The sequence below is a fragment of the Callospermophilus lateralis genome, chromosome 16 (genome assembly GCF_048772815.1).
Source record: "Callospermophilus lateralis isolate mCalLat2 chromosome 16, mCalLat2.hap1, whole genome shotgun sequence".
NCBI classification, from domain to species: Eukaryota; Metazoa; Chordata; class Mammalia; order Rodentia; family Sciuridae; genus Callospermophilus; species Callospermophilus lateralis.
This window is the reverse complement of record NC_135320.1, coordinates 34,981,721-34,995,680: the sequence shown is the minus strand read 5'-3', so window position 1 is coordinate 34,995,680 and position 13,960 is coordinate 34,981,721. Positions and strand designations below refer to the sequence as shown.

At 38.5% G+C, this 13,960-nt stretch overlaps 1 protein-coding gene across 4 annotated transcripts in view; it reads left to right on the top strand.

Annotated features, from left to right (window-relative positions):
• Positions 1 to 13,458, top strand: part of Jph1 (junctophilin 1) — a 79,503-nt gene extending 66,045 nt beyond the window's left edge. Inside the window, exons 4-6 of one of the 4 annotated variants that reach the window (XM_076835999.1) lie at positions 3,594 to 4,240; positions 11,183 to 11,278; positions 13,069 to 13,458. In XM_076835999.1, coding sequence (XP_076692114.1) covers positions 3,594 to 4,240; positions 11,183 to 11,263 — 728 coding nt within the window. In that variant the 3' untranslated portion in view covers positions 11,264 to 11,278; positions 13,069 to 13,458. Of the gene's footprint in view, positions 1 to 3,593; positions 4,241 to 11,182; positions 11,279 to 11,454 lie in introns of all 4 variants that reach the window. The other 3 variants (XM_076835998.1, XM_076835995.1, XM_076835996.1) reach the window with 3 other exon arrangements.
• Positions 13,459 to 13,960: the final 502 nt, after the last annotated feature.

Sequence of the window (13,960 nt, the reverse complement as noted above, 5' to 3'; positions counted from 1 at the left end):
GCTAAGAATTGCTTTAGCTATTCTGGGTCTCTTATTTTTCCAGATGAATTTCATGATTGCATTTTCTATTTCTATGAGAAATGCCATTGGGATTTTGACCAGAATTGCATTAAATCTGTATAGTGTTTTTGGTAGTATGGTCATTTTGATAATATTAATTCTGCCTATCCAAGAGCAAGGTAGATCTTTCCATCTACTAAGGTCTTCTTTGATTTCTTTCTTTAGGGTTCTGTAATTTTCATTGTATAGATCTTTCAACTCTTTTGTTGATTCCCAAGTTTTATTTTGTTTTGTTTTTGAGACTATTATAAATGGGGTAGTTTTCCTCATTTCCCTTTCTGAGGATTTGTCACTGATATACAGAAATGCATTTGATTTATGGGTATTGATTTTATGTCCTGCTATTTTGCTGAATTCATTTATTAGTTCTAGAAGTTTTCTGATGAAACTTTTAAGGTCTTCTAAGTATAGGATCATATCATCAGCAAATAGTGCCAATTTGAGTTCTTCTTTTCCTATAGTTATCCCTTTAATTGCTTTCATCTTTCTAATTACTCTAGCCAATATTTGAAGGACTGTGTTAAATAGAAGTGGTGAAAGAGGGCATCCCTGTCCTGTTCCAGTTTTTAGAGGGAATGCCTTCAGTTTTTCCCCATTTAGAATGATATTGGCCTGGGGCTTAGCATAGATAGCCTTTATGATGTGAGATATGTTCCTGTTATCCCTAATTTTTCTAGCGTTTTGAATATGAAGGGGTGCTATATTTTCTCAAATGCTTTTTTTCTGGGTCTATTGAGATGATTATATGATTCTTATCTTTAAGTCTATTGATGTGACGAATTACATTTATTGATTTCCATATGTTGAACCAACTTGCATCCCTGGGATGAACCCCACTTGATCGTGGTGCACGATCTTTTTGATATGTTTTTGTATTCGATTTGCCAGAATTTTATTGAGAATTTTTGCATCTATGTTCATTAGAGATATTGGTCTGAAGTTGTCTTTCTTCTTCTTCTTTTTTTTTTTTTTTTTTTTTTTTTTTTTTTTTTTTTTTGATGTGTCTTTGCCTGCTTTTGGAACCAGGGTGATATTGGCCTCATAGAATGAGTTTGGAAGTGCTGCCTCTTTTTCTACTTCCTGAAATAAATTGAAGAGATTTGGTATTAAGTTCTTCTTTAAAGGTGTTGTAGAACCTGGCTGTGTATCCATCCGGACCTGGGCTTTTCTTGGTTGGTAGGCTTCTGATGGCGTCTTCTATTTCGATGCTTGAAATTCATCTGTTTAAATTGTGTATATCATCCTGATTCAATTTGGGCAAATTATATGACTCTAGAAATTTATCAATGCCTTTGATATTTTCTATTTTATTGGAGTACAAGTTTTCAAAATAAATTCTGATTATCTTCTGTATTTCTGTAGTGTCTATTGTGATATTTCCTTTTTTTATCACGTATGTTAGTAATTTGAGTTTTTCTTCTTTTTCTAGGGTTTTGAGATGTAATGTTAAGTCATTTATTTGTTGACTTTTTCTTTTATAAAGAATGAACTCCATGCAATGAACTTTCCTCTTAGAACTGCTTTCATAGTGTCCCAGAGATTTCGATAGGGTGTATCTGTGCTCTCATTCACCTCTAAAAATTTTTTAATCTGCTCCTTGATATCTTCTGCAACCCATTGTTCATTCAGTAGCATATTATTTAGTCTCCAGGTGTTGGAGTAGCTTTTTTTTCTTATTGTATCCTTGATTTCTAATTTTATTCCATTATGAGCTGATAGAATGCAAGGTAGTATCTCTACTTCAAATTTGGTATCTTCAAATTTTGAAAGGAAATCTCAATTATTGACAAGTGATGTTAACAGGACTGGGAAACTTAAATCCCAAGGGGTGGGAAATTTTCCACTAAAGGACAGAAATTGTGTTAATGCAGTCGTTTGGGACCTTGGTGCACCCTGCATTTGTGCGTTCTCAGGAAATCTCATCCTGACTTTAAAATGTTACATTATATGTTGCATTATATTTTACCTTAAAGGCTATACAGGACTTACATGACTTTGGGTTTTTTAGCTGCTAAGGCTGTTACCACATGAGTAAAATGGGGATAACAACAGCTACTTCCTAAGGTTTTGATGGGCCTTTAAATCTTGGAAAAATACCTGGCATAATAAATCTCAATTTAATACAATAACTTATTACATAGACCACCATGGAAAGAAGAGTTAAGCATATTAAGTGTGCAACATGTATTTCTAATAAATAAGGATAATTGTTCTTCAGCCCTCTATAAATCTTCTGCTGGTTTGGAGTGAGGGGTAGGGTTGGAGGCAGGAAGGAGGATGAACCTTCCTCCAGGGCTCTGCAGTTGGCAAGAGCTGGTCAGTGATCTCGCAGCAAGTAAGAGAGGATGGCTTCCCCACCGTAGACTTGAGAGATGGTGGCCAACCACATTGTGTGTGACCTTGACCTCATATCATGGTAATGGAAAGCAGCTGGGAGGAGTGGTGGCCAAAGTGTGCACGGGACTGGGTCGTGGGGAGAGGCAGAGACCGAAAGTGCCTAATAGGAGGGTGCTGCCTTGGAGAACTGTCCCAGGTCCCCCAAGCTGCCCCTTTCAGGACCACAGGCATCCTTAAGTGCTGTCAGCCTGTACCATCTTATGATGCACTCTGCTTCTTTATAGCTTATTCCTGGTAAAAACGCACTTTTTAAAAACTGAACATTTTTCTATTCCTAGAAAATAACATGATTGTTACAAACAATCATGAAGTATATAAAGTAAATCAAAATCCTGAGGCTAAAAATCCTGAGGATGCAGCCTCAAAGACAACTGCCTTGTCTTGGCTTGGACACCAGCAGAACATCTGTTTGTCACAGCTGTGAATGGACAACCTGGAAAGGATTTGTACAGCACATCCTAAACTACAGGAGTGGTCCCAACTAGAAAGTTTTTGGTTTGGGGGATGTTTTAAATATTTATTTTGTAGTTTTAGGTGGACACAATCTCTTTATTTTATTTTTATATGGTGCTGAGGATGCTTCATGCATGCTAGATGAGCGCTGTCCCCCTGAGCCACAACCTCAGCACCCAACTAGAAAGTTTTAATGATTCTTTGATGACAGATCATTACCAATATGTTATCTGCAGGGTTTGCCTTACAATATTGATACATTATTATATTTTCAAATACAAGAGTCACTTCTTTATATAAGAATGTGCGTTCTGTGTTTTAACTGTACAGTGCTAATTTGGATAAATAGGTTAATTATGGTGTCCCTCTGTCAACATGAATTTCATCTCTATGTTCTGCAGGTACAGAAGAATAATACAATTATTAGGGAAGTCAGAGTTGATTGATTTTTATGGCTATCAAAATAGGACAATTAACAGAATGTCTTGTCCTAAAAGTACCCTTTCAGTAATAAACAGTATCTTTCCCTAGAGAATGAAGTGTGTTCATGCTTAGTCAAAGCCTTGTAAACGGATTTAAAGGGGAAAAAGTTAATCTCCTTTAGCAAAAAAACTATAGAGAAACCGGATATGCAAGACTTTACACCTTATTTTTCTTTTTTTTTTTTTTTCCTTTTTTCCCAGGCCCCGATTACATCAAACAGAGATTGCAGGAAGGTGTAGATGCTAAAGAAAACCCAGAAGAAAAGGTACCAGAAAAGCCACCTACCCCAAAGGAATCTCCTCATTTTTATCGCAAAGGCACGACACCCCCGAGGTCTCCTGAGGCAAGTCCCAAACAGAGCCACTCTCCCCAACCTCCCTCCCCAAAGTCCATGAAGAAGCAAAACCCCAGCTCTGGGGCCAGACTCAATCAAGATAAAAGGAGTATGGCTGACGAGCAGGTGACAGCTGTCGTCAATAAGCCCTTGCTGTCAAAGGCTCCCTCGAAGGAGGTCGGAGCCATCGTGCCCCAGTCCAAGTACTCTGGCCGCCACCACATCCCCAACCCCAGTAATGGGGAGCTGCATTCTCAGTATCACGGCTACTATGTGAAACTGAATGCCCCCCAGCACCCTCCAGAACACATGGAGGACGACGATGAAGCGAGCCAGTCTTCCTCAGCACTGGTGCACAAGCCATCGCCTAACAAGTGGAGTCCCCCCAAACCTGTGACAAAACCAGTTGCCAAAGAAAGCAAAGCTGAGCCAAAAGCTAAGAAGTCTGAACTTGCTATACCAAAGAATCCAGCAAGCAACGATTCGTGCCCTTTGGAAAAAGAAGCCAATACAGTAAGTCTCACCACAAGTCTTTTCTTTTCCTTCCTCCCCTTTGGTTCTTTCAGGGAGCCACAGAGGGTGGTGCGGATCTCCATACCTGCCTGGGCTCACAGAGATCCTTGGGTCACGGGGTTATTTAGAGTGTAACACCTTTGTAGCTTGAGCTAGCAGGAGCTCTCCAGGCAGTTGCCTGCCTTACACATTAACTCAGGCGGGCAAGACCTGACCAACCTAGGACCACCTCACATTCTAGCAAGCCTCTGTCCGCTCTTCTTGGTGATCCTCATGGTGGCTTGTGCTCTGACTGCTAGAAAGGAAACATGCCTTTCCCTCCCAGAGCTCTAGGAGGGAGTTCTGAACCCTCCCTTGTCTCCCACTGTGGCCAGCATCTTTACACAAAAAGAACATCTCTTCCAGCACTGTGAATTCTTCTCATAAATGTTTAGCTTGGAGTTTACATAATGAGCCTGGCTTTGCAGCGAGAACATTTTTCTTCCCCAAAAGAGAAATTTTTTAGTAGTTGAAGAGGATGACTTTGGTCTTCTAATTTCAGAATGTAAATGCTCTGGCAATTTTAGTTTTCTGGTAGATCCTAGTTATTATCAATCAATCTTGAACATTTATTTATCATTTGGCCAGAATGTTCTGTGTTAATGAAAAATGCCTATGTGCTTCTTCATGTCAGATTTATTTGTTGGATAATATGTGGAATTAGTATGTTATCAAATTCTGTAGAATTCATATTAACCTGAAGCTAAGTAATTACTGATTTAAAAAAAAAAATGACCTGGTGACCTGTTCACATGCCTTTGACACTGGTATTGGGTGTTAAATGTAGCTAGGGAATAAGCCACAGCTCACCTGATATGTACTGGTTATGTCAGAGACATGCGCCTACTGATGTAGACTAGTGTCTTGGGCAACAAGGTTATAACATAGGTATCTCAGTTTGGGCTGCTCCATTTACTCATAGGATTAAACTAGCACAATCCATCTTTTGAATTAATTTATACTTGAAATTTCTCATGTCTCTTTTGCTAATGTCTATAAAACACTCGTTCTCTTTGTCCCCGGGTTCTCAACTTTTTAAATTAGCTAAATGTGAATTAATCGGATTAGCTGGATTACCCAAGAGTCAACCTCTATGGAGCTAAATGATTTTCAGAATAGGCTAATATTATGAGATTCTGGCTGTTCAGCAAGCATTCATTTTTAAAATGCTTAACATTGATTTGTCAGTATCCTGATATTAAGTTAATATTATCAGTGCTGAATTTGTTAAATGTAATAATGATTTCTCTTATGTGTATCCATGAGATAGAAAAAGGAGATAAACTGTCTATTCCTAGATAGATCAGTATTATCTGATTTATAAGGGGGAAATTCAAACAGGCCTTCAAGCTTATATTTTTATATATCTAGTAGTATGTTCAGTGGACTTCTATAACTCTACAGGGGAAACATATGCCCCAATGTCCTGCTCATTAGACTGTGGTTTAAAAAAAACAAAGGCCCTGTTGACTTTCCTAGTTTTAACCTGCAAGCATCTTCTGTGAAGCAGTTCTGTAGATATGTTTGGTAACTTCACAGCCTCCTGATTTAGAAAAAGCATCTGTTCTGCTTATATGAGGAATCATGGTTCTTGGATTTGGCCAGGCATCTTCCACCTGCAGGGGTCAGTCTTGAGGGTCCCTGTTCACAACCCAGGGAGAGAGAGGGCCCAGCAGCTCTGCAGCCTCCCAGGCTTCAGACTGCCCCTATGTTTGAAGGTGACAGAGTCACTCGGCACCTTTGTGTGAAAATGTTGTCTTCTTCATGATGACAGAAAGCTGCCTTTCATAGTCCTGACAACCTCCTCCAGGATTTAGGAAGTGACGCCATCATTACAAGGGTAGTCTGTGAGGGGCCTTTAAACCGTAGAAGACTCCATACAATTCTTAGATGAAGGCATTGTGTAAGTGGGAAGTTTACAAATCACAATTTAAAATTCATAGAAACATTCACACTAAAGCCAACATTTGAGGGAAACCCAAAACAAATCAGTTAATGTTCTTTGTGTAGGCATTGAGAGATTGAGTTTGAGTCAGAATCTCCATCTGTAAGGTGGATGACTGTTTTAGTCAGCTTTGGTCACTGTGACCAAAAGACCTGATAAGAACAATTAGAAGAGGATAAGTTTATTTGAGGTTCATAGTTTCCGAGGTCTCAGTCTATAAATGGCTGATTCCATAGCTGTGGGCCCAAGATGAGGCAGAACATCATGGCAAAAGAGTTTAGAGGGAGGAAATCGTCTCAGGACATGGCACCATGAAGCAAAGAGAGCTCCATCACTAGGGACAAAATATCAATCAACCCCAAAGCACAGTCCCAGTGACCCACCTCCTCCAGCCACTCCTCACCTGCCTACAAATACCACCCATATAAGTTAATCCAGGTTAGAGCTCATTTCACCTCTAAACTTTCTTGCAGAGTCCCACATATGAGCTTTTGAAGGACACCTCATATCTAAACCATGATGATGACCAACCTGAATCTGAGATTTATAGTCAACCAACTTTCCTGATTGAGGCAGAACTGACTAGTAGCTAAGAGCACAGATTTGAAACACCTGGGTTCATAGCTCTGCTCTCCAGCTGTGTAACTCTGGGCAAGTTTACTAACTGCTCTTCTGCCTTAGTTTCCTCATACGTTCGTTCCTATCTCAACATTAAAGAATTAAAGAGTTAGAGATAACACAAAGTTCTTAGTACCGTGCTGAGCACATGCTCAGAAAGCATTGCCTATTATGTTTCTAATGTACAAGTTGAAGCTTAATTAGTTCCTAAATATTCTAACAGATTTGATCCATCTTCAGGATCACCCTGGATGTTGATCTCCTAGAAATACAGAAAACCTTCTAGGACACAGACTAACACTTGGAGCAAATTAACAACTTGATCATGAGGCAGGAGAAGGGAGGCTCAGCAGCCTTAGGAAACTTGTGATGGATGTGGGCATGGTTACCTGTGGGCTCATGTCCAGGAGGATGCATCCTACGTGATGTGGATATTCATAGAGGGTTTTGGAACATGGAAACTCTGGTAAGAGCCAGAACAACTGTCTTTAGAGCCTTATTACAAGGCAACAAGTGAAGAGTCCTCCAATCAGAAATCTCCATCTATCCTGAAAGCTGACTGCACTTTTTTTCTCAGCCATTACTATGGTCAGCTTCCAAGTTTTGAGATTTACCTGATCTTTCTTTTGAATTTATGCAAAACTTAAAGCATCCCTGCGGGTTAAGTTTGAATCTCACCCCCAAAAAAGTAAATTCATATAATTGAATTTTCCTGTTAATACTAAATTAAACTTTGCTCTTTGCATATGATTTTAGTTAGGGAAGTTTTACATTTGATATAAATAAACTCTATTTCCAGCAAAAAATTTCTCACAATTTTAAATGTGAATGATTATCTCTTAATGAAAAGAAAATTTCCTTTCATTCCTAAAGGTACAATTTCTTTCCATATTTTGACCCCCACTTTTGCTTGTTTAATGGCCTTCTAATATGGACTTCAGTTTGCCCGTTGCTGTAGTTTCCATTACACCTGTCCCAATCGGTCTTGAAAAGCAAGACTTTTTTTTTTTCCATTTTGCTATTTTAAGCTACAACTGGCCCGCACAATCATATTTATGGGACTTCACCTTAAAGCTTTTCACCCCCGTGGCCTGCCTGGGTATCTGAAGAACACTGAGGTCACGGCTTGATATCTAAAATAGTGTCCTAGATTTTCATTTTTCACCTGGTGTTGGTTTGAACCTCTCATAACTGGATTACTCTCATCTTCACTGAGTCATCTTTAAAAATAGTTTTATAAATGGAGCTACACTGATTGAATAAATACGTATGTGTGTGTTAGAATATGTCCAGGATAAATATATATGTGTTTGTTCAGAAAAATGCATATTTATTTATTTCTCATTCTGGATAAGGCATTTATCTTGGCATTTATTCATTATTCATGGAATCCAGATTATCAGTACAATTAGATGTGAGCCAAAACTTGAAGACAGGAACTAACTTCACCCCAAGACATTATCCAAACCCAAAATACCAACCAGTTCACAAGGGACTGATAAATTCACTGAACTTTTGAAGGATTTATAGGATGAACATTAAATATTCAGGCTATCATAACTTTTGCGGGGAGGGGTGCTGAGGATCAAATCTGGGCCTCATGCATGCTAGACAAGTGCTCTACCACGGATGCATATCCACAGCCCCTACCATAAGCTTTTAAAGTTGGCTTTACTAAAGGTACCTTCTCTGTTGATTCCACTTTTCCTGGGTCCCCTTAGGATACTGACTCTGCATTATACATTGTCCAGATCCAGTTCAGATCCACTTTCCCTCATCTTTCATATCACTAAGTTATCTTTGAGAATTACAAATTAAATGCATTGACCCAAAAGAGTTGAAATAATACCACTCATGAATCAAATCAAATCAAAGTATATAGCAGTAATGGCATTTCCTTAATTTCTGTACTCAGTTATGAATGTTGAAAGATCATCATGATTATTTTCAGAGTTATAGGAATTTCCTACATTATTTCTGCATTTCTTAGCCCTGAAAAATTGTGTGAAATGTTTTGCAGGTTAGTATTCTCCTAACTCTTCCAAAAGAGCAGTTGGTCCTTAGCAACTGAAAAATTGTGTGAAATGTTGTGCAGGTTAGTATTCTCCTAACTCTTCCAAAAGAGCAGTTGGTCCTTAGCAAGATTTGGTGCTTATTAGATACTATGGAAATTACAGGACATAGATGAAAATGTGATATTAAAGAATTTGATGGGAAATTGCTTTTAAACTAAGGCCCAGAACTTTAACAAGGATGTGGAGAAAAGAGCCTAGAGCTGCAAGTGGACAGGATGAGGTTTAGGTCTACCTGTGTAATTTGTTCAAAGGGGCTGAGGAACCTTGGGCAAGACATCTACCCTCTTGAAGCTCTGTAAAATGGACCTAATATCTCGTGTGAAGAATAAACAACAAGTAATCTACTTAGAAATGTTTAGCCCTCCGCCTGGCATTATGAAAACCTATTTTCCTCCCATTACTTGGGGCTTAAGAACCGGGGGTCTTCTTTTCCTTGATACTCCCTCTCTCAAGGGCACCTTGTTTTATTCCCCCTCTCATTTTACTCAGGTGTCCTTTGGTCAGTACCTGAATCTGTTTTGAAGATGCTGGGTCTCAGGGCTGGGGATGTGGCTCAAGCGGTAGCGCGCTCGCCTGGCATGCGTGCGGCCCGGGTTCGATCCTCAGCACCACATACAAACAAAGATGTTGTGTCCGCCGAGAACTAAAAAAAAAAAATATTAAAAAAAAAAAAAAAAAAAAGATGCTGGGTCTCATTAAATACGGGTTGCCCCAGTGAATTAGGCACCCCCACAGCTCATGAACTGCATACAGTGGGGAACAAGATGAGGCTCCCATAAAGCTCAGGGTCCAGGTGAGAACATGCAGTGCAACAACAGATGACAATGAATGTGATAACAGAACAGGGAAAGAACAGAGCACCCTGACCTCTACCAGGGAGACGTGTCCCAGGGCAGGAGGAGAGCTCCTTCAGGAAGTGACGTATGACCCAAGCCCAAGGCCCAGAGAGACAAGGCTCCACAATGGCAGTTCCAGTCTTCCTTATGCTGCCACTAGAAGGACATTTGAGGCCTCAACAACATTGTTTCAATCTGGTCTTGTTTGATATCCAAATAGAGTATCAATGTTTCCTTATCTGTAAAAATAAGAACAGTAAAGTTCCCTGTCTTACCTACCTCTTAAGACCAGTTTGGAACACTTCAGTGCTATTTAGGAATCAGATGCTCTTTTAATAGTAAACACCAAGATTGCATCTTTCTAATGAAGGTAGCCTCTCCGAGGGCCAGGCCTGAGCACATAGGCCCTGAGAGGCCTATTTGTTTGAAGTTAACAAAAATCTGAGGGCCTCAGAGTATCTGGTACTCCAGTCATCAAAATAGGATTCTGAATTCTGTTAAATATAACTTTATTTCTGTAATGGTGTGGTTGTGATTAGAGGAGTAAAAAGTTAGACCTAGAGGAATAACTTCTGAAAGTATTCCATTTCCCACTTAACCATTTTTACTTACTAAAGAAGGTAGGATCCCAAAAGGGGACCAAGAAAAAGCAGGAATTAAAGAATCTCATTTTGAGTTTTTCCTGATTTTTTTTCTTGGCGGCTTCATTGTCCTCAAATTTTTACTCTCATTTTCTACCTGCCTTGAGGACACACTCTTCCTCATCTGAATGGATCTAACCACAACCTCTTAATGCCCACCAGCCTGCAGCCCCCATGTGGCAAACTGTCTCAACCTACAGTGGGGTGCACTATCTTGAGGTGAATAGAGCAGGTTATTATCAAAAACATTTTTAACTTAATTCAAGGCAGGATTCCTTTTTTAAAATATTTTCTTAGTTGTCAATGGACTTTATTTATTTATATGTGGTACTGAGAATCGAACCTAGTGCCTCACACATGCAAGTCAAGTGCTCCACCACTGAGCCACAACCCCAGCCCATTTTTTTTTTATTGGTTCATATTAGCTATACCCAACATTAGAGTTCACTTTGACATAATTATAAATGCATGGAATTTAATTTGCTCCAAGTCAGTCCCTAGTACTTCCCTCTCTTTTCTCCCTCCTCCTCTACTGATCTATCTGCTATTTACTATTTTTTTATTTTAGTAAAACTGGATTCATTTTTAAGTGAAAGTTTAGCAACAGCTCCATCTAAACATAACCTTGCTATTTTTATTTCACACCTTTAGGAGCTGCATTCCTCATTCATGCCTTAGTTAACTGCAGCCATGTTTGTTTTCTTATACTTTTGGTAGTTGGTTTTGGCAATATGTTATGGATATTAACATGAAAACATCATGCTTGTTTTGTTCTGTTTCACTTCCAGGGCCCTAATTCAGTCATGATTGTCCTTGTCATGCTGTTGAATATCGGGTTGGCCATTCTTTTTGTTCACTTTCTAACTTGATTGGAATTAGGAAAGGTAAGAATAGCCTTAATTTCTCTACCGAATTACAGTAAATAACATTCTATTCTCATATTCAAATTTGCACTTTTTTTTTTTTTAAACAATGACATATTGTCCTTCACTTTATTTTGGCTGTGCCTGAATGTGATTCAACATAGTTACTTAATGCTGTAACTGTTTTGACCCTTCAGTGAAGTCATGACAACTAGTGGTGTTAGCCCACAGTCCTCTGCCGTGGTGTCGTCAGCCCTTTAAATGGCACACCCCAGTCAGACTCAGACACAGGCAAGGAGGCTTGGAATTAGGATGGGATCGCGAGAGAGAGAGATGACACTTGGAAAATTCAGCCAGAGGACCTGTTCAGTTCCCCCTGGGAATGCTTTGTGGCTTTGGGGTCCTCTGGGAGCTGAAGCACACAGCCATGTTGGAGAACAAAACTTAATAATAATTCTTTTTTAAAATCTGCTGAAACAGCCCCATCCGGCGAAGTTCTTGGCATTGGCTACTCCATCTGTCCTAGCAGAGTGTGACTAAACTGGAAATGTATGGAGCTGCATTTTTTTTTTTTTTTTTTGATGGAAGTCAACAGCTGCCTTACTATTTTACCATCTGACGTTTTTAGTAGGGAGCTGGGGAAACGACTGCCCGAGGAATGCGGTCGGAGGATTGTGTTGCTGTGGACGAGGTTCCAACATTCACTCCTATCTCATTAGAAGAAATAGGTAGCAGCATCACTCACCAGTCTTATGCCATGACCTGCTGCTTTAACATCTCCTGGAATGTTCTGGGAGAGAACGTTTCGTTTGCTTGCACGACTCTGCTCATTTTTGCTGTTTATTTAAATAAGATGTACAGTCACCTACCACCTGCGGTCCTGGCTGGACGAAACGCACATGTTGCATCTCAAGGAAAAGAAACAACAAAAACGCTAGTGGAAAATGTGTTTATTTTGATAGCAATACATCATTTTTTTATGTCGTTTATTCTTAAGCCTATAAAAGTTTATTTATCTTTAAAACTTAACAATCTGAAGGCATTATACCTTCCAAAGAAATAATTTAAATATTTTTAACATGACCGAGATGAATTATTTATGCACTTAGGAGGTGCTAAATTTTAAAAGCTGAAAGACAACAGAATTCTAAAGTATAGTCAAAATGTTGCATGGATTGCAGTAATCAGTGTTTAAAGGATTCAGTTTCATTGCTGACGTACTTTACAACCAAATAAAATCTTGTCAGTGGCTATGTTAATTCCCATGAAAGTTAAGCAAGATGCTATTAATAACTACTCTTTTTATTTTCTTTCCAACTTAAATTTTTGTTGAATACATTCAGGTAGAGCATAAAACCTTGTTAAAAATCACTGCTTCTCAATCTTCTGCCTTTCGTATTTTTCAAAAGTCTTTTTGTAACTTCATTTCAAATTTTAAAGACTTAGATATTTTTATTTTAAATATTTGTCCTTTGTTATTCTGACATACTCTGATTTTTTTTTTGCTGTTTTATAATTTATCCTTTATTACTCAGCATGCTTAGAGAATCTGCATAGTCTTTATAAAAGTAATTATTAAAAAAGAAATCAGGGGAGGAAAGGTATGTTAAATCTCTTGCAAACATTACTCTGTGGAGGGGGAGCACTTCCTAAAGACGATCATGATTTGCCTGGTTTAATCGGATTCTTTTTACGTTACTAGCTACCTTCTCAGTGCAGAAGAGACAGTTCACGTAGTTCCCACGGTAGCACAGGTGTGGGCTGCATGCTTTGTCACCTGCAGGGTAGTAACCCAGTGGTGTTTTTTGCAGAAGTACATTATGTTGAGAATCCTGGGTGTGACCAATATGGAATAAAGAAGGCGGCAGAAAGAGAGCAAATGAAAAATTACAACTTGTATATTTATTTTTTACATTTTTGCTTTGACTTTTTCGATTTAGGAAGTACGTTTTTACCCAAGAACAAACGTTTAAGTTCCTGTGTCGGTCTCAGCACTCTCACTGCTCCTCCTAATCCTTTAGCTCTTTATGCTGGGGAAAGCTGATTTTTTTTTTAAGAAAATAAAATATTTAATCTTATTAAGTGTTTATTTAAAATGTGTAATGCTTTGGAGATAATGGGTAACAGATAACTAAAGGATATGTTTATAAAGTGAGCATGTTTGTTCCATTTATAAATATATGTATGATTTATAAGCTTTTTTAAAACAAAGCTCAAATTGTTGGTATTTTTCTAAAATGTGCCCAGCTGTATTTTACATGAAGGCTCTTTCTAATGGGTTGTTATACTGTACTCTACATTTTGGACAGCACATGAAGTCTGCCAATGTACTTAATAAAACATGACTTTGTTTATTTAAAGTTTCTTGCTGTGAAAAAGAACTCCCTACTGAGTTCCTTTATTTATAATCCTTGAAACCAAAATGTATAATGTACAGTTTTCACAACTGTATCGGCTCTAATAAAAAGAAATTGGTTATTAATAAAGTTTGGAGGTGTGTTTCCTTTGTGAGTAAATTACTGTCTTTTGTGGACTTTTTTTGTGTGTGGTGGTGTGAGATCTGCTGAGAAACTAATAATAGAAATGAAAAAAAGAAGCCACATGGCAGAAGGTAGTTATATCTACTTCTTTTATGTTGAGCCTTTCAAATAATTCTGCAAAATAAGATTCATTGCTTAATGCCTTCAGTAATTGGATTAGTGC